Source organism: Rattus norvegicus, chromosome 3 (assembly GCF_021556685.1).
Source record: "Rattus norvegicus strain SHRSP/BbbUtx chromosome 3, alternate assembly SHRSP_T2T, whole genome shotgun sequence".
NCBI lineage: Eukaryota > Metazoa > Chordata > Mammalia > Rodentia > Muridae > Rattus > Rattus norvegicus.
In genome coordinates this window covers 169,315,042-169,339,324 of record NC_141536.1, presented here as the reverse complement: position 1 = coordinate 169,339,324, position 24,283 = coordinate 169,315,042, and the positions used below count along the sequence as shown (strand labels likewise).

The window sequence follows — 24,283 nt, the reverse complement described above, 5'->3', positions numbered from 1 at the left end:
ACTAGACACTGTCAACCAAGAAGAGGCCTGTTTGCTGCCTTCGGAAAAGAACAGAAGTTTTCAAGAAGAATATGGCTTCAAACATTGGATTCTGGCATTAACTAGGCGCACCTCCTTGGTCGCCTTTCTAAAGCCATAGCCACAGTGCTAGTGCCCGACGGGTGGCTTGTCTTCTGCGCGTCTGTTCTTTGGGAATTAATGACAGCCTTCCTTTCCAGGTGGCCAGTGACTGGTTGTCTTTGTAGAATCTGGACAGTGACCAGGTGAGTGAGGGGTGACAAAGTGTGTTGTCTATAAAAATCTTACCCAACTTTCTCTCATCTGATGGTTTGTAACACGTCTGTCTCTGATTTTAGGCTGACACCTTCTTGTGACCTGGACGATAGGCTGGGCTGTTGTTGCTGGACTTGACTCCAGCCAGTTCTCTCCAGCCAGGATGCTGGGAACAAGCATCTAGCATCTCCTTGGCTAGTATCTCTCTCATAGGCCTTGGATACCTTTGCCCAGCATGGGGTAGCTGTGCTAGGGTGGCCTTAGGTACAAACAGCTTTATTCTGAAGTCATCTAAGGAGCCTACAATGAAGATTTTCCGTGGGAACAGAAAGACTCTTTGTGACTTGCCTTGATGTCCAGGCAGGAGAGACCTCCTCAGGCACCTTTTTTCATCTTGAATCATGTGTTCAATTTGTCTTGCCTGGCTCCAGTATTCTAGGCTCTACCACATTGTCCATTTGCTGCAGCCTGCCCAATGGGAGAACTTGGAGTGTGGCTTCTTGTGGCAAAGCAGGTGATGGTAGGTGTGTGTGTGGGAAACAGAGTATGTGTTGACAATTGTCTGGTCTCCAGTCCTCTACCAGCTTCCAGGTAAAGTTACACCAGTGCCCTTTTGGTGGGCAGATCTCAGGTGTGGCCCAGCTTCCAGATGAGGACTTTCACATTGGGTTGCTGACATGAGCAGGCGGAGAGTCCACAGTTCATGGGAAGCAGAGCCACATTTCCCTAAATCCATTATGTTCTATAAAGATCTGAGGACTAAGTACAGCCATGACGTCTTGCACTCGGCTTCCCTTCAAAGTGTTGAATTGTTGGGAACTGTACTTGTTTTTTAGAAACAGAAACACTCTATGTGTCTGTTTTTGCTGGACTTTTGGCAAATGTGTTAGATTCAATGCTAGCTCAACATTAAGAGCAGGTGATTGTAAAGATATCGGGTACAGGAAGCCAGAGGAGGACTCACCTTTTGTTAACTAGCAAGAGGTCCCAGAAGGGTTCTGGAATAATTAGGTGTTCCGTATCTGGGGAATCAATCAGGTGGCACATCTTCACTGTGAACACTCGAGTCTACCTGTGCCTGTCCCAGTTGTAAAGTCTCTGAAACAGTGAACAGACTCAGAAGATGGAGAAGTCCAGCTCCTGGCACTTGTGGCATAGATGAGTCCAGCTGACACTGTGCAAGGCACAGGGTACCATGACAGCTAGGGGCGTGGCACTGGAGTTTTCGAACTTGGGTTGCCCGTATGAAGAGGTATTCCTGGAGCCCACTTGAAGATCCACAGTCTGAAGGTGCCCCGTTGTGCTCTTAGCCAACAGCTGATTTTTAAAAAAAGTTACTTAAAAATTTGGACAGGTTCCAGAGAACCTGAAAAGGTGGTTTGTGGTAGATGGCAGGTGATAGGGAAGCAGAAATGTATGGGCTAGATGGCTGGCTGCATCACCGGCACTACTAGTGTTACCTTCCTTAAAACTGCAGCCATCAGCTGTGTGAGATCTCCAGCAGGCTCCTGAACACACTTTAACCTGGGTGCCACTGAAGTGTCTCATTAAAGTATGGTTGTTGAGGGTTGATTTCACAGCTTTAAAGGCTGTATCAACATGTGACATTCATCTTTCTCGAAGAGTTTCAGTGGTCAGAAGTTGACTTTATCTGTGTTAGACTACTAACTGCCACAAGATACTCTGTGTATGGAAATTCTTAAGACCACAGAGGTAGTCTCATAAACATGAATGTCTACTTTTAGGAAAGTAACTGAGTAGGTATGTATTACTTATTGACACTCTGGTAACAGGAGCGTTGATTGACTCTGTAAGTCATGGCTTAAATGTTCAACACAGTATCCACCATAATCATTTTGGCAATTTGTCCTGTACTAAGAAAAAGCCATTCTTTCTAAGGAATTTTATTTGTTTGTTTATAGACAGTCTGGATTATCCTCAAAGTTACTATGTAGCTGAAGATAACTTCAAACTTGTGATCTTCCTGCCTCCCTCTCTCAAGTTCTTGGCTTACACAAATATGTCACTATGCTTAGCTTAAAACTTTTGAAAAATCTCTTCGAGCTTCCAGTTTGGATCACAATTAGCTTGTACCTTTTAGGCAACAAGCATTTGAAAAACTGTGCCCTAAAATAACCATCAAAATCCAGCTACAGTAATACATAAAAACCCAGATGTCACCAGGCACAAAGTTCTAAGGCAACACTGTTGGGAGGCCTTGAGGAGAGTGACAACTCCATTCTAGGGTTATCACAGATACATTTACTAGAGTGAACAGAGTGTGTTTTGTGCCATTGATGTAGAGGTGTTCTTTTTTTTTTAACATATTTTTTATTGTTTATTTATTTTATGAGTACACTGTCACTGTCTTCAACACACAAGGAGAGGATTCCAGATGGTTGTGAGCCACCATGTGGTTGCTGGGATTTGAACTCAGGATCTCTGGAAGAGCAGTCAGTGCTCTTAACCGCTGAGCCATCTCTCCAGCCCTGTAGAGGTGTTCTTAAGGGTCAAAATTACCAAAAGCAAGAAACTACAGATAAAGCACCCCAACTCTGCACACATGTACCTAGAATAGCCTTCATACACAGGGGAGTGCCACTCCAGAAGTATACAAAATTTATAAAATCAGGAGGCCATGCCAGTCAAATAGCAGAACCAGAATAAGCAAGAAGCTGAGTGCCTAGGCCAGGTGAGAAGATGAGGGGACACTGAGCTCCCAGGTTAAGGTCCTAAACCGGCTCAGAGCTAGGAGCTGAGCTGGAACATTATAAGATCAGTCCCCTCCCCAAGTCCTGTCTCTAGGAGAGTCAGCTACAACAGACAGCGGCAGCCTTTACCGTCTTTGGGGGAAGATCATCTAGCTTGAGATCCCTCTGCTTTAACACTGAATACCCAGGATTGAATAGAAGACAACAGAGGGTTATCCTATCCTGACATACCTCAGGACCCTGTAGCTTCATGGATGGTCTACATCAGAAACGTGACAGCTATCACACAGACACACAGGCAAGGAAATCAAAGAAAAGAAGGCAGGCTAAACGATAGAAGACTTCAAGATAATTGGATTCTCTACAACAAAATCAAGTAGACATTTTAGAGCTGGCAATGCAGTAGCTAAAATGAAGAATTTGCTATAAGCCAGACATGGCGGCTCACAACTATAACCCCAGCTCTTGGGAGGTAGAAGCAGGAAGTTCAGGAGTTCAAGGTCAGCCCCAGCTACATACTGAATATGAGGCAAGTCTGGGTTATGAGAGATCCCCAACCCCAAAAAAAGGGAAACAAAAGAATTCATTGGATAACGTGTAAACAGTCGACATTGTAGAAGACAACAGAAAGTAGAGCTGTTAGCTGGAGGTAGGCTGTGATAAATGTCTGAGCTCAAGGGGGATTGTCAAACAGAATGCAGGGGCAGTGGCTCATTTACATGGTTGACATTTCAAAGGGGAGGATAGAAAAGAGACAGAAGCAGTAGCCGGGAAGATAGCAGCTTATTGTCCCACAGTGGCAAAGGACATCAAGGGATTCAGAAGCTTCATGAATAGCAAACAGATAACAACAGGAGGGAACAATGTGCAGGTACATTGTAGAAAAGAAGTTTTAAATGCAGCCAGAGACATGTTTTCTGCAGGAAACACTGAAGTGGATGGCTGTGTCCTTTGAGAGCCACAGAGCCAGAGAGCAAAGCTGTCACCCTGAGCCTTGACCCACAGGGATAGGATCATTCCTTGGTCAAACACAAGTAAAGAGAAGTCAGTGCTAGATACGTGGGCATCAGGCTGAGGGAGAAGTCTTCTAGGAGCTAATGTAGAAGAGGAGGTGGACTAGAAGGAAGAGGAAGAGGAGGAGGCGGCAGGGGTGGTAGCTGATGTGGAGAAAGTGACTTCCAGCAACACAGGATATGATCCTGCACAACCATTATAAATTTTATGGTGTTTAAACTTACATAGAAGTGAAGTGATAACAAGGGTGAAGAGGCTGACCTGTAGACTGGCTCTTGAACTCTACGTAGCCACAAAGAATGGCTAATAATAATAGCAACACATTAAGTCTTTCACAAACAACTGAAAGTCGTCACAGAGAAGAAAACAGAATGATATTTGAACACACACACACACACACACACACACACACACACACGAGTAAAGAACGAGGGTTGCTCTAAGCACAAGGACCTGAGATCAATCCCAGATCCACATTAAAAAACTGGACGTGCAGGCCTGCGTACTCGTGATCCCAGCAGCAGGGAGGGAGACATCTGGGTCCCTCTGCTCACTGGCCTGTCAGGCTAGTTTAATTGTTAAGTTCAAGGCCAAGAAAAGACCCCATCGTAAAGGAGGTGAATGGTATTCCTGAGGATTACACCTGAGACTGTCCCCCCAGCCTGCGCATACATATACATGACATGTACACTCACATGCACACACACAGGCACATATAACATTAGAAGAAAAGATGAAAGATAAATAGAAAAATCATGGTGGGCTCAAGCCTGGTTGTATTAGTAATAATATAAAGTATAATATATATGTACACACACACACACACACACACACACACACACACACACACACTTTATAAGTACAAACCAGCACTCAGGATGCAGTGGTAGCAAGACTATGGCAAGTTTGAGTTGAGGTCAGCCTGGGCTACAGGGCAAGCAAGACACTTGTCTCAAGACAAGGAATAAAATCCTTATATTAATGTAAACTGATTAAATACTCAGGCTCGCCCTCTCACACACACCAGACAAAATCTCACCAAGGTTAACCTTGATCTCCCGGATCTCTATGATCCTCTTGCCTCAACTTCCTAAGTGCTGGGATTACAGGTGTATGCTGCTGTCTTCTTTTTATTAATTAATTAATTAGTATTTTTTAAAAATCTATTTGGCAGGCAGTGGTGGCACATGCCTTTAATCTTATCACTTGGGAAGTAGGCAGATACCTGGATCTGATGCCGGCCTGGTTTACAGAGAGTTCCAGGACAGCCAGGGCTACACTGAGAAATCCTGTCTCAAAAGAAGACAAAAACAAAACAAACAAACCAAAACTAAATTAAATTAGTAAATACCTAATTTAACTATTTGGTGTTTTGAATTTTAACTTGTTTGAAATAGGGTCTCCTGTGGTCCAGGCCATCTTTAAGCTTGCTAAGTTGTTGAAGACCTGAGGAACGCTGATCCTTCTGCCCCTTTCTCCACAGTCCTAGGATTACAGATGTGAGCTACCATGCCAGTTTATGTAGTGCTGGTACTGGGCCCAGGATTCTGTACCTGCTAGGCAGCCCTCCATCAGCTGAGCTGCAGTCCTACTCAAGTTTTGTTTGTTTTGTTTAGAAAGAGAAATTTATTCAGTACACTGCTAGGAGCAGTGGGCACTAAAGTACTGCCTGCCAGATTTTGTTTTTGTTTTTTCCTTTCAGTTTATATATGACAGACACAGAAAAGCTAAAAGAAAAACACACATATATCTATCTCCCTCTATATATACACACATACACACATATATAATATGTATATACATGCACATTATACATATGTATATATACATATACACATATACATCTATCTATCTATCTATCTATCTATCTATCTATCTATCTATCTATCTATCTATCTGTCTATCAAACACTATCCTAAAGAAGCAGGTACTTCTCAGTCATTCTAAAATCACTGCACAATGATAGAAAAGATAGCCCTGGATGTGGACTTTGTAGCTTAAACTTTAGATTCTGGAAGCAGAAGTTGGGAGGAATGGAGAAGAGTGTGTTATGACTGGGCTTTTGCCATTCTTTGTAATGGACAGAGCAGCAAGCAGAAATCTCAGCAAGGACAGAGAGGATCTGAACAGTTTTCAGTGCTAAATCAACCTTGAATTCCCGGAATAAACCCATCTGGTTGCAAGATGTTACTCTCTTTCTGTATTGTTGTATTCAGCTTTATGTTTTGTTTAAATTCCATGTCTATATTCACAGTCATGTTGGCCTGTAACAACACAATTAGAAGCTCTATAGTATAGCAACAAGTGCAGAATATTCCAAATACATAGGAGGAAAGTTTTCTTTTATCTTATCTGCAAACTGAGGTTAGACTCCAACAGCAGGAAGACACTAGACAGCACCTAAACACTCCTTCCTTCCTTCCTTCCTTCCTTCCTTCCTTCCTTCCTTCCTTCCTTCATTTTTTCCTTACTTTTTTGTAGTTAATGTTTTGGAACGATAGCCCAAGTTGATTTCAAACTCAGGATCTTCCTGCCTCAACCGATTGCAGAATGACCATTTCATCTTCTTGAGACAGAGTCTGCTATACCCAGTCTTGCCCCGCATTCACTGTGTAGTTGAGGATGACCTTGTACTCCTGATTTTCTTGCCTCCACCTCTTAGACAATAAGCTTAAAGGCGTGGGCTAGTGTGAGCTACTGTTCACAGCTGTGTTTTGGTGCTTCTGGATAAGGTTTACTTTGTAGCCCAGGCCGGCCTCAAATTAGGATGCTCCTGCCTCTGCATCAATTACTACCCAAATTGCAGACCATATCCATAATGGTTTATAAATAATTGCCCTTTACAGAAAAAAAAGGAAGGTTTTAAATTTCTATGTCTAGAAGGAAGAGGGGAAAAAAAGCAAAATTTAAAGAAAGTAGCAGGAGAGAAGTAAAAATGTCAAAGGTGTCATGAGACATAAAGCACACAGCACAGAAAACATGAAAAGAGAGATGGCTCAGTAGGTAAGAGCGCTTGTGCATAAACATGGGCCCTGCCTGTGCTTGAGTTTTAATCAGGTGTGGTAAGTCACAGACATAGAAGTGACTGCCCTAAAGCAAGAGATTTATTATACTCACTGAGCCCCAGAGTTAGGAGGAATGTCTCATCATGCAGAAGCACATAGAGAAGGAAGCACCAGCACTTGGGAGTCAGCCGGAGGGAAGGAAATAGAGACAAGAACCTTGTTTCTGTGGGAAGAACCATGTTAAGAGAGTATAGGGACAACTACTTCTCTGGCATCTGCCGTAGGGATCTAGGGCAGGCAGTAGTGGTCTTTTTTTTTTTTTTTTTTTTTTTTTTTTTGGTTCTTTTTTTTTTTCGGAGCTGGGGACCGAACCCAGGGCCTTGCGCTTCCTAGGTAAGCGCTCTAACCACTGAGCTAAATCCCCAGCCCCGGCAGTAGTGGTCTTAGATATGGAGTCTCACAGAGGAGGGGTAGGACTGAGAACATTACTTTTCTCATTGCTGTGATCAAATGCCTGATGATTAAGGAAGGGTTTATTTTGGGTTACAATTCAAGTGTGCAAGTTCATCCCGGAGAGGAAGGCATGGTCAGAAGCTTGAGATTAATCACATTGTATCTGTGTCAGTGATGAGTAGTGGTGCTCAGCTGGACTTGTTCTTTTTGTGCAGGGACCTCTAGCCTATGGAATGAATGATGCTACAGACATTTGAAGAAACCCAATTTAGATAATCTTTCACAGGCATACCCAGAGGCTTTGTGGCGATTATATATATTTTCAAGTTGACAATAACCAATGCAGGTGGTTTAGAGAATTACATGGTCCCCTATATCAAAGCTTCAAATATAGAAATTATAGGCCATGGTTGGTAGAAAGTGGAAGGGGACTTGACCCAGGCTGACATTGTGTAAGCTGTTCAGATTTGCCGTGTGGAGACTGGTGCACATAGATGTGTGGCTGTGCTACAGGCAACAGTGCAGATCCTGTGAACGATACATGATACTGAAGAATTCGGAAATCTACCCACAAGAAAAGTCCTGTGCCCTCCTCACCAAGCACAAAAGGTTTCTTGAGTTGAATTGTAAACTTTTGAAAAGCTGCTTAGCTAACAGTCTACGCCATATTGCCTTTCTTGAGTGTGCAACAGAGACAAAGAGCACACATATATCCACCAAGGCACACATATAGGATCATTTCAGCACCACTGCTCACTAGGCTCAAATGATTCTGTAGAAACAGGCATGCTGTGATGTGGCTGGACAGAGTTAAAATACTATGTTGTGGCAAGCAAGAATGGACTGACTGCACTTCCCCAGACCGTTGTTAACTGAATCCAGTCAGTCTCCAGATGACTCCACAGATACAAATCCTAGAATAGCAAAACAAAAGAGTAGGGCAGATCTCAAGGCTGGCTCTGATTGGCTTGAAAAGATCCTCTGAGTATACTGGAAATGATTCTTAAGGTATGTACACTTTACATTTTAAATCTTTCTGAAGGGCCAAACAAGATGGCTCAGCAAGCATAGGCACCACCAAACTTGACTGCCTGAGTTTGATCCCCTGAGCCCGCACTTTGGAAGAAAAGAACCAATGCCTACAACTGTCATCTGACTGTTCCATATGTGCACCCCCTAAATGCATAAATAAATATAACAAATGTTTAAAATTTTTCTGAAAATAATTTGAATGTCTTCATATTTTGTTATTTTAATGTAAAAGGTACATTTATAAATGGAAAAATGAGGCATAACTTTTTTTGTATCAATTAATGAGATGCATCACAAGTACTGTGCTTTGGAAATTGTCGCTCTATGAAGAAACACACACAGGACCTTTCATGATTGATGACTCTGGAAGTGCTCACTAATTTCTCTGTCTGCATGTAGCAAATCTGCCTATCCTGTCTCACTGGCGCTTTTTTTGGTATTCCTGACAGTAACAAAAAGATTTCTGAGTGACCACTTGTGGGTTCTACAGCTAGAGGGGTATTGTTGATGTCTAAAGGTGGCATCTTGTGGCTTGGCAACAGTAAAAACTTTAAACCAAATTTCATGTTACAAAAAGACAAGCAATTATTCACTAGTCATATAGACAGTTTCAAAGTTTCAAAGATGCTTTTATGCACAAGTGTCCCACGGTGTACAATGTTGCAGAATTCTGCTATTTTGTATTTCCCTTGGCCTGCATTTTCTGATAAGGTTGAGATGCTGAGAGGCAGTTAAGGTCTCTACATAGCCCACATTGGCCTCAATCTCTCCACCCTCCTAATTGAGCCTTTCCAGTGCTAGGATTACAGTGACATCACCAGTCCAGTATGGCAGTATAGGGTTAAGGGGAGCACCCGCCTGCCATCTATGTCCACTCTGGGCAAAGCCTGTCACAAGGAGGGGATCATGGGTATATCTAGACTGAGTTGTTCTTCTAAGGAAAGAAGTCTTTCTATAGCTAGGCATAGTGGTGCATGCCTTTAATTCCAGCACGTGGGAGGAAGAGGCAGGCAGATCTCTTGAGTTTGAGGCTAGTGTCATCTACAGAGAGAGTTCCAGGACAGCCAAAGCTACACTGTGAGACCCTGCCTCCAAAAAAGAAAAAAAGCTTTCTACTTACATTTATTCATCTAACATGTATTCTAAATTATGTACTTAAATATAATATGCAATTAAACCACTTAAAATTTCTTACAAATTTTTATTTGCCATGAAAAATTGAATTTTACTAACTAATTTCTGATGTATTTAAGATGATTACAGTTTTATTCTTTTTTTTTGGTTATTTTTTTTGGTACAGTTTTATTCTTAATGTTGATGAATTTCACTGGTCATTTTCTCACAATAAGCAATCCAGACATTTACACATACGTATACACATCATATAATGTTCTGTACCCCCTTCCCCCATGTCCCTTTTAAGCTATAGTTTCATGATTTTTACTTGTCCCATTTAAAAGTTTAATTTATTTTTATTTACCTGCCCGAATGTTTGCTTGTATCTATATGTGTGCGCCATTTTGCTTGTATCTATATGTGTGCACCACACCCATGCTTGGTGCTCACAGGCAACAGGGCATCGGATTCTCTGGAACTGGAATTCTAGATAATTGTGAACTACTTGGGTATTCAGTAGCAAGTGCTCCTAAGCACTGAGCATTTCTCCAGCCCCCTAATTTAAAATTTTCAGCATTTTATTTTTATAATTGTGGGGATGGTGGTGGTACCTATGAAGGCCAGAAGAGGGTGTTGGCTCACATGTTACTGGAGTTCTAGGTGGCTGTGAGTTGCCCAGTGTGTGTGCTAGGAACCAAACTAGGTCCTCTATACGGATAGTGTATACTCTTAACTACTGTCACTTCAGCAGTCGCTCTGTAGACCAGGCTGGACTCAAATTCAGAGATCCTCCTACCCTTGCCTCCTGAGTGCTGGGATTAAAAGCACGCTCAACCACAGTGCTTCAGTCTTTGTGTTTATAGAATAAAAAGTGTGGATACAACCCCAAGACATCTTTTTAAAAAAATGTTGTAGAAACTTGGCTCCTTGCTTTCCCTTTCTGTCTGTGAGTGGCTCATTTATTTTATTTTTTATTTTTTTCTTTTTTCTTTTTTTCGGAGCTGGAGACTGAACCCAGGGCCTTGCGCTTGCTAGGCAAGTGCTCTACCACTGAGCTAAATCCCCAACCCTGGCTCATTTATTTTAAATGTGGTAAGAGGAAAGTAGGAATCATGGGAGTGAGAAGGGCCATTGTGGAGGTATGTGACAGGCAGTGTCTCTGCCTGAGGAACATTGCTCTGTTGCCTGGAATGTGGGCCAAGTCAAGACCTGAAAGGAAAAGACAAAAAGCAGCTCGTGTTTTCCCTTTTGGGAGCTCCAGGACTGGTGTGCGTAGTGGCCAGATGTGTGTTTCTTCTGTCACATGGCATATGCCGTGAGCATGCCACTAGTTCTGGTCACGCAGAGCTAAGTACTGGCTGCCTTTTCTCTGTCTCCCTTCTAGTATACATAGAAACCCCGGCACCACACGACCATCACTGCCACATGCTCTAGTCTCCTACTGGGACCCATTTTTGGGAAGGCCCGTCTGTGGGAACTACACTGTTTCACATGCTCCCCTGGCACTGGGCACTGGGCACTGGGGTTGGCTAAAGGCACAGAGAATAGAAACAGGGTCTGCCTTTCAGGAGTTGCTTCTGAGACCTACTGAAGAATTTCTGTGGGCAAAGTGTAAGCAATGTGGATGTGCAATCCCACCATCTCTAATAAGTTACATGTTATCCAAACACTTAGGATGTGTGGTTAAAATGATGGTTTAAATGAGGTCACAATATGCTGCGTGTGATAGTCCATCCAGTACACATATGATCTCAGCTCTTTAAGTACACATAGTGTTCATACAAGAAAAAGAGACCCAAAAGAAACCAGATTGCTGACCATAGTGACTGGTTTCATTCTCTAGGCTGTGATGAATCTATCTTCCCACTCCTGTCCCCAGTTCCTACCTGTACACGAGCTTGCCTTATACACACACAAAGAAAATCTTTTTTGTTTTGTTTTTGTTTTGTTTTTTTTTTCAATATGGTATTTCTCAATGTAGCTCTGACTGTCCTAGAACTTTCTCTGTAGACCAGGCTGGCCTCAAACTCAGAAATCTACCTGCCTCTGCCTCCCAGGTGCAGGGATTAAAGACCTTACTAAGAACTTAAATCTGAAGGAAAAGGGAGCCTTGGGGAGAATGTACTCAGCTTTCTGCAGGAACTCAGTATCCTTTTTAGAAACATAGAAACCAGGAACGTGTACAGTAGCTCTGGGGAAATGACCAGTTGCCTGTTGTGATGTATCGGAGCCTGACTTACAGATACTGGGGTAAACTGGGCCTCTCCAGGTCTAGCACAGAGTGCTCAGTGTTCACTGGCCTGAAGCACATCCTAGGTACCTAGAATGGCAGGAGATTTGAGGATAAAAGACTGTCATATAAGCATGAGGCTCCCTATGACTTAAACAGGGTCTCCCTGACATTATCAGGCCTGTGGACACCTGGGTGCTCTCAGGGCTGTTCTCTGTGCTCTTCAGTTCCAAGACCCACACTGTGGCTGGGACCTCAGGAGCAGAATAATACTGGGGACACTGAGGGATCCCCTGAACTTTTGAGATTGATTGTATATTTATTCACTTAGAGATGACAGTGAAGTGCCCCTGCCACAGTGTGCTGCCCGGTTATCAGGACAGAACTATATTAAACCATTTGATTATTATTCCCAGCTTTTGGGCTTGTGCCACACTTGAGTGCTGTTTTTTGTTTGTTTGTTTTTTGTTCATTTGTTTGTTTGTTGTAGCCCTGGTTGTCCTGGAACTTACTCTGTAGATCAGGCTGGCTTCAAAATTCACAAAGATCCACCTTTCTCCTCCCTCCAAGTGCTGGGATTAAAGGTGTGCATCACCACTGCCCAGGTTGAGTGGTAGTTTTTCTTATCTTCCTCTCCGGGGTAGTATGTAATGCATCCATGCCAAATGGTGTCCAGTGGGATCACGTGTATAGGGAAGCTCTGAACAGGGTTAAGACAGCTATGTAGGGTGACTTGTTCCCATAGCAAGCTGCTGACTCAGTGAAGCTCTGATATGATCTCAGCAAAGTCCTGGAAGGTTGTCTGTTTTGCGGGAGGCTCCTGGGAGCTGTGCAGCCACCCCCCTGTACTCCGATGAGTGAGTAGACTGTCTGTTTGGAGGTGGAGTGAGGTGGTTGGTCACGTGAGGTCAGGTGCTAATGGCTCTTCTACTGTCTTTCAGTGAACGAATTCACGGTGATCAGGAAGAAGTTCAAGTGCCCCTACTGCAGCTTCTCAGCCATGCACCAGTGCATCCTTAAGAGACACATGCGTTCACATACTGGAGAGCGGCCCTACCCTTGTGAAATCTGTGGCAAGAAGTTCACTAGGAGAGAGCACATGAAGCGACATACTCTGGTGAGTGCAGGCATCAGTACATGAGGGTTCAAGTACCATTTTGTCTCAGATGTCCTGACAGGCAGGTCAGGAGCAGGCTGTAGAATACCCAGGACATCCCAACCCTCCACCCCAGTAATAGGTGCCTTGTAGAGCGAATGTGGAACAGAACGGGGAGAGCTGCCCCGACCCCATTACTGCGCTTCTCCTTGGGGACTCCAAGCCTGTCTGAGTCTGAGTGCAGAGAGTGATGGCACATCACTTGCTGTCTGCTTGCTGGCCTCCTCAGCCACTGCAGAGTGCATGCTGCTACCTACACTCCGGCCTACCTGTTTGCATCCCTACTCTTGTGCCTGGCTCTTAGTACCTTGTCAAGAAACAAGTAGATTGGTTCAAGCAAGACACATCAGCAAAGTCAGGCAGGCACAGGCAGTTTATATCAGGCAAGGCTCAGGGAATTAGAGCTCCTAAAAATGAGTCAGGGTTTGGGAAGGGGAACATTTAGAGGAAGATGGAGTTAGGGGATGTCTTGCAGTCAGGGTCAGAGAACTAAGGAATGGCACAGCAGGCCTAGCACCACGTGATGGAATATTCCTGTGATACCAACCCTTGGGAAGTGGAGTCGAGAGTATGGGAAGTTCAAGATATTTAGTTGGCTCAGTGGATAAGGATGCCTGCCACCAAGCTTGACAACCTGGGCTCCATCCCAGGACCCACATGGTTGGAAGGAGAGAACAGACTCCCTTCTATCTATAGGTTGTCCTCTGTGTGGACAGTTATGGTGTTGAGAGGCACACAGGCGCACACACACACACACACACACACAGTAAATTTTTTAAAAAGTTCAAGGTCATCCTCAGTTACTAGCAGATTCAAGGCCAGCCTGTGATACATGTGACCTTGTCTCAAAAAGAGAAACAAAATAACCTTCACTAGTTCTGTGTTTGTTGCTGAGTCTGCAGAGTTTTACAGACTGAGGTAAACTTAAGCTGACTGTTGTCACCTCCACACACCTTTTCCTATTCAGAGAATACTGCGTCTTGACTTTCAGCTCGTAGGTAATGAAAAGTCTTAAAAAAGTGTGCATTTTCTTTTTTCTCCATCTTTATTAACTTAGGTATTTCTTATTTACATTTCAATTGTTATTCCCTTTCCTGATTTCTGGGCCAACATCTCCCTAACCCCTCTCCGTCCCCTAGTGGGCATTTTCTTAACTGAAACCTCATTCACCCTTGTTTGAGATTGGCTCACTCTGCCTGCCCTTCATATATGGGGTATTTGTTTCCACTTCTGGGAGTCACCTCATTTTAGAGGAGGAGGCAGGAGGATAAGTTTTAAACCAGCCTGTTACCAAGCTCAGAATCTGCTACCTACAGAGTAGGTAGATCTTGTGTTTGATGACTGTGACGCCCCATGTGTCAAGACTTGGGTGAGAAAAAGGTCTATAGTTTACATGGTTTCCTTGGAATGCCTATCTTTGAAAACATATGACCCTCTCTGCTTAGATGCAGCTCTGTATCCCAAATCACTATGCTCACCATCTTCCCCTTGGCAAGCAAAAGCCCTTCCAAGCCCCTGCAGAGGTGAAGATACAGTGCTGAGGGCCACTCTGTACACTGACAGGATCAGGAAGGCATGGTCTGAAGTATTCTAAACACCATTGTCAAGGGACGTGGCAGCAGATTGCAGGATGCCCAGCATCCTTCTCTTTTCCTGGGCATGTCAGTTAGGATGGTGAGAGTTCCCTGAAACATCTTTGTCGTCTCTGAGCATCAGAGTACAGCTGATCGTTCACATGGTAGCTCCCATGGCAGTTCCCAGGCCACAGGAATCTTGTAGTGCCAGATTCCTAGGCCTGCTCCTGTCTAATCAACACTGCTGTTAAGTTTTGTGAAACTTTGGGTTTAAAATGGCAAACAAGAGCTCGTGTGTGTGTGTGTGTGTGTGTGTATGTGTGTGTGTGTGTGTGTGTGTGTGTGTTTCAGTTGGTAGAGTGTTTGCCTAATATGCAGGAACTCCTGGGTTTGAGCACTAGCACTACATAAAACCAAGCATGGTAAAACATCTGTAGACATATAACTGCAGAATCATAGAGGCTGAAACAAGGGTGTTGAGAATTTCAGGCCACCTGAGGGAGGGAGAGAGACACTCAAGCCAAAGAAACCAAAAAGTGCCATATGTACTAAGCTATTACATATTCTAGAATCAAGCTTTTAGGGAAGCTTATGAAGCTGGCACCCCAGCTTCAAGTCCCCCCCCCCCCCCCCCCCAGTGACAATCCTTTTCAAGTCATGCTGTGGGCTTCCCAAGTTTTTGTCAGTTGATGGATATTTGAGACGTAACTCAGAGTTCTGTGGAAGGCAAGAATGGTATATTCAAGAAAGGGGAGGCTGGGTGTTCCCCAAGATCTTAGGGTCTGGAAGCCTGGGAAGCCCAGGACGGGAGAGTAGCTCTCAAGGCCCAGACAGAACCACAGTGCCATCTTGTGGTCAAATCTTTGAGTGGAGGAGCCCTTTGCCGTCATGCTTATAGTTGGAGAACTGGCAGATTCAGAATAGTGGGAACAAGTTATAACCACCCCCTTAGCTGTGTGTAGCTTGCTTGCTCTCCAGCAGTCCTGGTGGCAGCATATGCAGGAAGGAAGGGAGCCTAGAGTCTGGGGAAGCTTCTAGCAAGGAAATCTATTCTAGGGTGTTGACCTGAGATCAGTCCATCTGTGTGTGGCCTAGGACTGCCTGGCCAGGGGCAGTTATGGGCTCTTCTGGGTTCCTCCAGCTTCCATTTTGAAGCTTAGGGTCAGGTCTTATATACAGGGAGGTACAGTGAGGCTGTCCAGGCTGAGAACCCCTATAGGTACCCCACAAATCCCATCTCTTGGAAAGCAATTCTGCATGGGCTAACTTTCTACGGAGTACACTAGTTCCTATGCACACTTCTGCAGGCCCAGGCCTCCTGCTTCTCCTCCAGGAACTCTATGGACTTTTGTGTTCTGCACACTCAAGGCCCCTCTATAGCATACTGTGCTTTCCTGCTAAGTACTACAACAGGCAGGGCACCGACTGCTGCTGTCCCTCCCTGGCTGCCATATTTCCTCTGCTGACCTTAACTGCACATCTCTGTCCTTGCCTTTCAGGCAGAAGGTCTTGCCCCTTTTCAGGGAAGCAATGTGCATAGGAGCCAGGCTGGGGTTCAACTCCACTGCCCTGCTGTCAGGCTGCAGTCTGCTTCCCACCCATCTTCTCTTAGGACTCTGTGCTGACCCCTCTCCCTCTACTCCTCACCTGTAGCTCCCATGCTGCTCAGCTCACCAAGTTAAGACTGGGCTTCCTCAAAGGATGATTCCACTTGCAGCTTCCAACCACAGCTGTGTGTGGGTCCCCTGTCCTGTGCACCTAGGTGAGCAGTGTGGTAACTATTAGCTCTGCACCACCTGGGTTGCCAGGCCTCTGCCTGCACAGAGTTAATGTGGTCTGTGCTCCAGAGCTTCTCTAGGACTGATAGGAGCCTCTCAGTTTGCTTTGCATGGACGTTTGTAGGAAGGCTACTTCAGGAAGAAGGAGTCATATGACCCAGTGAGAATTGTACCATTGAGTGAGAGTACTTGGATACAGGTATGTTGGGGTCTGGCCCAGTTTGTAGCTGGTGGCATGGCACGGCTTCCCCTGGTGCCTATAGCATCCCCAAGACAATTTGCTGCCTCTAGTGATATTGCCCACGGGGGCTCCAGATAGATGTTAGATGTTACCTACAGTCCCTGTCAGGGGCTGTCCCTCCTGTGTCTCTCATGACCTAATACTCCTCACCCCAATACTTCACCCTTCCACTGACTATTCTGTCCCTCTAGGTCCACAGCAAGGACAAGAAGTACGTGTGCAAAGTGTGCAGCCGCGTGTTCATGTCTGCAGCCAGCGTGGGCATTAAGCACGGCTCTCGTCGCCATGGTGTGTGTGCAGACTGTGCTGGCCGGGGTGTGGGCACACCACTGGACCACGGTGGAGGTGGTGAGGGCTCCCCTGAGGCACTGTTTGCTGGTGAAGGGCCATACCTGGAGGACCCGGATGATCCACGAGGGGAAGTTGAGGAGGAGCTGGGTGAGGACGAGGATGAGGATGTGGCCAAATGGAAGGACGACGTGGGTTTGGCACATGAGGATGCACTGCTGGGAGATGACAAGGATGATGAGGACTCTCCACAGGGGCCTCACAGCCCCGCTGGGGAGCCTGATAAAGACTTTGCCTGGATCTCCTAGGGGCCCTGCTCTAGGGGGCAGGGTGAGTGGTGGCGGAATCGCTTTGTTCACCTGTGTGTGTGTCTTAGTGGATCTTTGCTTACCCAGGAGCAGGGCCATGCTAGTTCCTTGAAGCTCTTCTTACAGGCCCTCCTCTGTGCTGTACCCTCCCCATTGCAGAAACTGGTCCTGTGAGCTAAAAACTGGGTGTGGCTCCAGTAACTGGGGAGCACTAGGACTGAACACGAAGCAAGGGGTACAGTGTGGGTTTAAGAAAAGGGAGAATGCATGCTCCCACCTGTCCAGGTATCCCCAGCAGGTGTCTAGATGCATGGGCAGGGCTGCGCCAAGGCCTGGGTATGCTTCCTCAGGGTATCAAAGGAGCCCTTTGCTGTGAACCTGGCTAGGGATGCAAGATGACTCAGTGTACAGGTCAGGGTCAACACTGGTTATGGTCGTGAGGGCAGCCCCCCAGTCTGCAGGCCTGAGTAGGTGTTGAGTTTTGCATAAACACAAACTGCTTCATCCACAGCATTGCTCAATCTCCTTCTATTGCCCCCTCCCCAAGCAGTCAGGTTATGGGCTATGGCCCTGTGTCACTCTGTCCTCTTGGGTTCTGTTGTCCCATAGCAGCTGGTGGAACCTAGTGGGCAACAAGTCCTGCAACCCTCTTACCTCCAGGCTTTGGTGCTTAACACAAAACGGCTGCAGATGCCTCTCTGGAAGCCCTAGGCTCCAGGTGCTATCTCTGTGGGAAGCAGCTACCTAATTGGCAGGCTGAGGAGGAGTGCTGTCTGTTCAAGAGGGGACCTGTGGCCGGATACTTTCCACTTGAAGCTCACAGGGTTGAGCTGCAAAGGCCACAGCTCTTTGTTCTGTGTGCACTTTCATGGAGAGCCCCATTGTGCACCCTGAGTTCTGCCTGTGCTTTTGCTGATCCCTCCTTGGACCAGATAGAGCTCAGCTCTTGCCTTTGTTGCTGCTAACACTGGAGGTGGGTGTTCCTAGCTGCAGTGTGCTGCTATGCCTCTCTGCCTAGGAACCAAATTTTAAAGAAGTCAGAGACATTTGGAGGTGGTCACTACAGGTTACTTTGTTTCAAATTGTTTTTCTCACTTGATAGGACTCCAGTGGAGTGGTTTCCTTCAACCTTTCATCAAGTCCTCTTGCTGTATTTCTACAGGTTCTATCACTTGTTCTATGAAGTGTGGGCTTCATTTCCATGGCTTCGAGGCCCAGGGAGACAGCTGTCCACTCACTGGCAGGGTAGATATAGATGCTGCAGCCTGCCTTTCTCTTGAGGCTGTTTCTGACAAAACTATCAAGACATTCCGTCCCTCACCCACCTCAACTCCCAAAGGCCCACTGCAGTGGTTGTTCAGTGAGCACTCTGGTGAGTGCTGCTGGGCTAATCCCCACCCTGTGCAAGGGCTCAGAAAGCTACTAAGCATTAGGGCCAATTAGAGAGTTTTGTTTCCCTTTCTCAGACACTCAGATAGCTTTTATACTTTGTTTTTTAAAACTGGCACATCTGTTCTCTTTGGTAAGTAAGGAGACGCCATAATAAAACTGTAATTTAGGTCCCAGTGGTTGTGCAGAACACGTCACTTGTGACACTCCTCACGCACTAGCTGCCTAAGCTGCAGAGGGTGCTGGCCTGGTCCTATGGAAGGAAGTAGTCACAGCTTCTGTTGTTTTAAACAAAACAACAGGAAGGAGAGGACCAGGACCCTCCTATACACAGTGTGTAGGAACAGATGCCTGGGAAGCTGTGTGTCCCTCTACTCACTGCCCTCTTGCTCTGAGGCACGCCAGTTCTGGAGTACATTTCCATCTATGATGATATAGCCAGACCTCCTTTTACCAACAAAACTCCAGGTTGAGACTCTCCATCCTTGCCAGAGCCCATTGAGCGCTCCCAGACTTAGTACATTTCTCCCTCTTTTGAAATGCCTTTTCTAAACACTTTCTTATAAAATGCATTTGGAAACTAGACCTTTGCTACCACTGTCTCTGGGTTTTTGTATCAGTCCCAACTTCTCAGGCTGTCCTGCCCAGGACGCAGGACCCCTGGCCCACCTCCCAAGGCTCCTGTGCCTCCACTCAGGATGTCTTGCTCTGACTGGCTCCCCTTCCAGACTGCCTTTTCTGGCCTTTCTGGGGTTCCCTGTCGGAACCAGGGCACTTCCTTAAAACCAGTACTGTACCAGAAAACTGAGGGTCCCAGTTCTGGTCCCACCACCTTCCAAGTGTTTGCCTTGTGGCAGGCTTTGTTCTCGCTCAGTTTCCAATTGGAAAGTGGAACTCTAGAGATCCAGATGAACACATCCATCTCAGGAGGCATGGAGGGAAAAGATGTATGTATACGTTTTTTTTTTTAAATGTGACTTTTTTTAAATCAATGTTCAAACTAATAAATATTTTTTTATGAAGAAGAAAAATGTGTAGATTACATTTCACATTTTGTATTTTTTTTTTGTATGTGTGTGTGTCTGTATTCTGGTGTTTGTAACACCAAAGTGGAAAATACAGCCCATGTTGTGGGCGCTGTGAAGTTGAGATGAGAAAGTGATATGACCTTGGCATGGGTCTTTGGATCCCAACCAGTTTGTGTATTTGGACTCTGAGTTTTGGGGACCAGGACACTGCTAGGACAGGGACCTGACTCAGACACAGCTATGCTTCCAATTTTGCACATCTTCCTTTAAAAACAGGCAACAAAACAAAACCCGAGAAAATGCAAAACTGGAACTTTTTGCAATATTATGAAAGATAATCTTACTTTGGCTCATTCTATGACATGTACAACTCCTAAGAAAGCCATACTTAATGGTGGTGTTATTTTTCAGACTCTATTGTGATTTGTATGTGGCTCTTTTAGAATCACTTGTAGTGAGGGTGCTGTGTGTGCTTTTCTTAAATATTTATTTTTTTCAATCTTATGCTTTCAATCTGTCAACAAAAAGGAAAAAAGAAGGCAGTGTTTGAAGATTGCTGATTTTTTTTCTGGGGATAATCTATATTATATTGACTTTATATTAATTATTATAAACTGTGTTTGTACTGAAGATGTGTTCAATATTTGTGGGAGGTTTGTCATAATCAGTTGGTGGGGTTCACTGCTCTGTTGTCCTGCTCTCTCTCTATAGCCACAGACAGGTAAGGGTTACCTTCTCTAGTGGTTCTTGCCATTTGTCTGCCTAGGTGTGCTCCAGGTTGCCTGTGGGTTTCCTTTCTGTGATGGGATTTAGTGTAGACATTCTTGCAAAACAGTCACTTTAAATAAAATGGGAAATTGCTGCTCCATGCAGATGCCTCCTGTGTGGTTTGAATATAGTACCTTCCTTGGATCTGCTGCTGGATGGAGGGAGACAGCTGCCTGCTCTTTGATTATCATTCACTTTCTGCTTCCCTCCTAGTTCCATTTCTTTCCCCGGGGGAGGTAACCTTGGTTTCTGGAAAAATAAACAAACAAACAATCTCCACAATTTTTTTTTTTTTTTTGGTTCTTTTTTTCGGAGCTGGGGACCGAACCCAGGGCCTTGCGCTTCCTAGGTAAGCGCTCTACCACTGAGCTAAATCCCTAGCCCCTATCTCCACAATTTTTAATTTTTCTCCTCAACTCCTATGGCCAAGGCACAAGACACCTGAGCTTCATTACATGGTGAACGTCAGTCTCAAGGTCCTGCAACCACCACCTTGCGTGTGGGCACGAGACTCCTCCCCATACCTCTCAAAGTGCATCTTAAACAGGCTTTACAGGGTCCATCAACATCTTCGACAAGTAGGTAAGTGACAGACAGGGAGGCAAACTGCCCCTGCAGCCAAAGGACAACAAGCAGTCTCAAGGCGCTTTGAGTATGCAATCATTTCTCCCCTCCAGGAGTCACCCCACCACAGGTTTGCTGCAGGTTCAGGCTAGGAGTGAGAAAGAGGCCAGGCAGTAGCATCACAGATTGGCTCAGTCCAGGAACTGCTAGCAGGCTTTCTTCCAGCCACAAGCTGAGCACCACGAGTCCCATGCCATACACTTTCCGGTACCTTCTGGCATCAACCCGGGGCTTCCTGGAGGAGACACGTGGTGGGTATGGAGAATCGTCAGCTGAGACCTTTACCACCTAGTACACGCCCAGCCCCTCCAACTACACATACGTCAGGTTGGCCCCAAGGACAGGGCTGGTATGTAGGTCCTGGCCTGTCCGCAGGTGGCCAGACAGCTATGGAATGAGCCACAACCCCTGTACTGTTTCTCTCCAGAGTGCTCTGAGACTTGAGCCCAATTTCTCTGGCCTCACTTGGCTGGTAGGCATGGTCACTGTGGCATGCCTGTGGAACAGCTGGACAGCTGGACAGCTTGGGAGGTGGACAGCTTGGGAGGTGGAGACAAAGCTAAGGGCTGTAATAGACTGGGAAGAGCTGGGGGCTCCACATGAAGAAGGCGAGTGGCATGGAGACTATAGGAGACACTGGAGTCAGGCTAACAACACATTAGGCAGCATGTCCATACCAGCATCAAGCTCCGTGTCGTTGAAGTCCTCCTTGCCATCGCTCTGCTCTGGCTCTGCCTACCTCCTGCAAGGAACAGAGATGAGAGCTTAAGTTTTAGTGAGGCCTGACCCCACCCTGACCAAACTCCCAGTCACTGCGCATAGCACCTCCTCACAGCTCTTCCACAGACACTGGAACGTGACCCCAATAGCGCTCTGAAGTGATAGGGGCTTAGGTCAACAGTGGCCACCCTGTCCTGCCCAACCCTAGAGGGTATTTCCCCAGGCCTACCTTCCTTTTTCTCAGGGTAGCCTCCCCAAAAAGAAAGCTTCAGAGGGCAGCAGGGGTGACGGAGTGGATGGAGAAGACTGGCTGCTGGTCAGGTCCTAGCTCCAGTCTCCACTGTTGCTGCTACTGCTGTAGCTGCCTTAAGGTGAACCAGGGCTTCCTTCCAGGGCTCCAAGCCAGACTCTGAAGGGAAACTCCACACGGGAGCTCAGAAGGCTCAAGCTGCTTTGCCGAAACTGCTGCCTGTTGGCTCTGTCCAAGTCTCTGATTATGCCACCTGTGCAGGTGAGCCTTGAGGAATAGGGGCAACTAGGAGAATCTGACCTCAGAGACTTAGAGAAAAGCCTCTCCAGCAGAAGGTAGGGAGGCTTGGCATGGCCAGGAAGCAGCACGGCCAGCCAAGTGGAGTTACAGTTTTGGCTTCAGCGAGAGGCAGTCAGGATCCAGATAATCTCTTAGAGAGTCCAAGAGGCAAGTTTAGAAGGTGGCACATCATGTTTGGGGATACTACTTGCTCCATAGAGGCTTAGTGTCTGGGAAAACAAAAACAAAAAACCCCAGAAGTTTCGGACCCAGCCCATACTCGAGCATGGGTTTCTGAGTCTCATCTGGACTAAAGGTGACAGCTGGTGCCCCCAAACAGAGGGGGCTGGTAGACAGGCTAAGGCTTGCAGCCTCTGTGACCTTTTCCAGCCTTTAACCCTAGCCCCGGGGTGTGGGGGGGAGCATATTCTAGAGATGAGGCTGCCCAACATGGACATGTGCAGGCCTGAACATCAGCCTCTGTGACCTTTTCCAGCCTTTAACCCTAGCCCCGGGGTGGGGGGGGGCATATTCTAGAGATGAGGCTGCCCAACATGGACATGTGCAGGCCTGAACATGTGTGTGGACATCAGGCAGGAGACCTGTCTCCACCCCCAGCCTAGGATGCAGAGTTGAAAATCCAGGACTCACAGGACAGGACAGGACAGGGGTCCATAAGAGGCTTGTGTTCCCCACAGCACACACTTCCTTCCATAATGGCTCCTTCAGACCCTGGTGCTGAGTAGAGTTCTGAAGGTTCACTTAGTTCACTTAGTGGGCAAGGATAGCAATGGCTCAGCCTTCCCAGCCAGCACAGCTATGGGCCAAGGGCCAGGTGTGTGTGTGTGTGTGTGTGTGTGTGTGTGTGTGTGTGTGTGTGTGTGTGTGTGTGTGTGTTTTGAGGGGACTGGGCTCAAAGCACAGGCGGATCTCTGAATAGTCAGCCCCTGCTGCAGTATAGGGCTGGCAAGTGTGGAGGTAGGGGCCAGGGCCCCTAGATAGTTAGGCTGAGACTCCTTTTTCACAGAGACCTCTGACATCTGTGCTGGCATCTGTCACTCTAGCACACTGGGTTACTCCATATACACACACACACTTGGGGTATCGACCACCACCTCACCTCTTTGCTGGCATTGGATATGTGGACAGAAGGCACTGGGAGCTGCGCTGAGGCTTCAGCCTTGGCTTCCAAAGTTCCTGGGTTCATGGTCTGAGGTTCCTGCAGCTTTGAGAACTCCAAGCCCACCAGGCTGCCACCTATAGAAGGGTCCTGAAATGGGGATGGGAGTGGGGGGAGAGTGGACCTGGGACCCCCGACTCTATCTCAAATCTGTTTGGTGCCCAACTCCCCACCAGATGCAGCTGGTATGGACTGCATGGCCCTACCTCAACTTGTCTTCACAGGAAGCATCAGTTGGTCTCTCAGTTTAGCCTGGCTTGACCCACAGACACACTGACACACAAACACAGGCCAATGCGCCTCCCCAGCTGCCATGCCCTCGGAGCCCAAAGTGTGCACAGACCAGACGCCATCTTCACAAAGAAACTGGCAGTACCCCTGCCCACCTGTACCTGCAGTGATGTGGGCACAGTAACCAGTGTAGCACACTGACCCAGGTTCTCTGCACTTAGAATCTGGAGAGGCTACAGATGCTATGTCCTGACCCTCAAGAGTGGGGCAGGTGAGGTTCGCAGACCGTACTGGCTAGGGGTGGGGGGCTCAGCTTCTATGGCTTATGCTGCAGAATTGACGCCAGACTCTATGACAGGCAGGCAGGTCAGCCCCCACCCAGGATCTGCACCCCCCCCACCTCTGGCCCCCCTCCAGCTGCCTGACTGGCCATGTCCCCTATTCTGCTTTTTTCTGGTGCTTGTGTTTATTGTCCCTCCCCCACAGCAACACCTCAAGTAGCCCATGCTTCCCTCTGTCCCGGATTGGACTTACAGGATGCTCCAGATAAGACTGGTGGGGGTTGGGGGGCCGGCTCAACTCCTGCAGACAGCTCCAAGATGCCCACAAGCCCTACAGCCCAAGAAGTAGGGCTT

At 46.6% G+C, this 24,283-nt stretch overlaps 1 protein-coding gene and 1 pseudogene across 3 annotated transcripts in view; one reads left to right on the top strand and one right to left on the bottom strand.

Moving 5' to 3' along the window:
* Positions 1 to 20,463, top strand: part of Zbtb46 (zinc finger and BTB domain containing 46) — a 70,280-nt gene extending 49,817 nt beyond the window's left edge. Inside the window, 2 exon segments of one of the 2 annotated variants that reach the window (NM_001107808.2) lie at positions 12,776 to 12,951; positions 16,775 to 20,463. In NM_001107808.2, coding sequence (NP_001101278.1) covers positions 12,776 to 12,951; positions 16,775 to 17,179 — 581 coding nt within the window. In that variant the 3' untranslated portion in view covers positions 17,180 to 20,463. 2 annotated transcript variants of the gene reach the window in all.
* A 176-nt stretch (positions 20,464 to 20,639) lies between these two features.
* On the bottom strand, positions 20,640 to 24,025 carry Slc2a4rg (SLC2A4 regulator; annotated as a pseudogene). The gene is given in 3 exon segments (NR_203076.1): positions 20,640 to 21,730; positions 21,938 to 22,467; positions 23,358 to 24,025. The product of NR_203076.1 is annotated as an SLC2A4 regulator (transcript).
* Between the last annotated feature and the right edge of the window lie 258 nt (positions 24,026 to 24,283).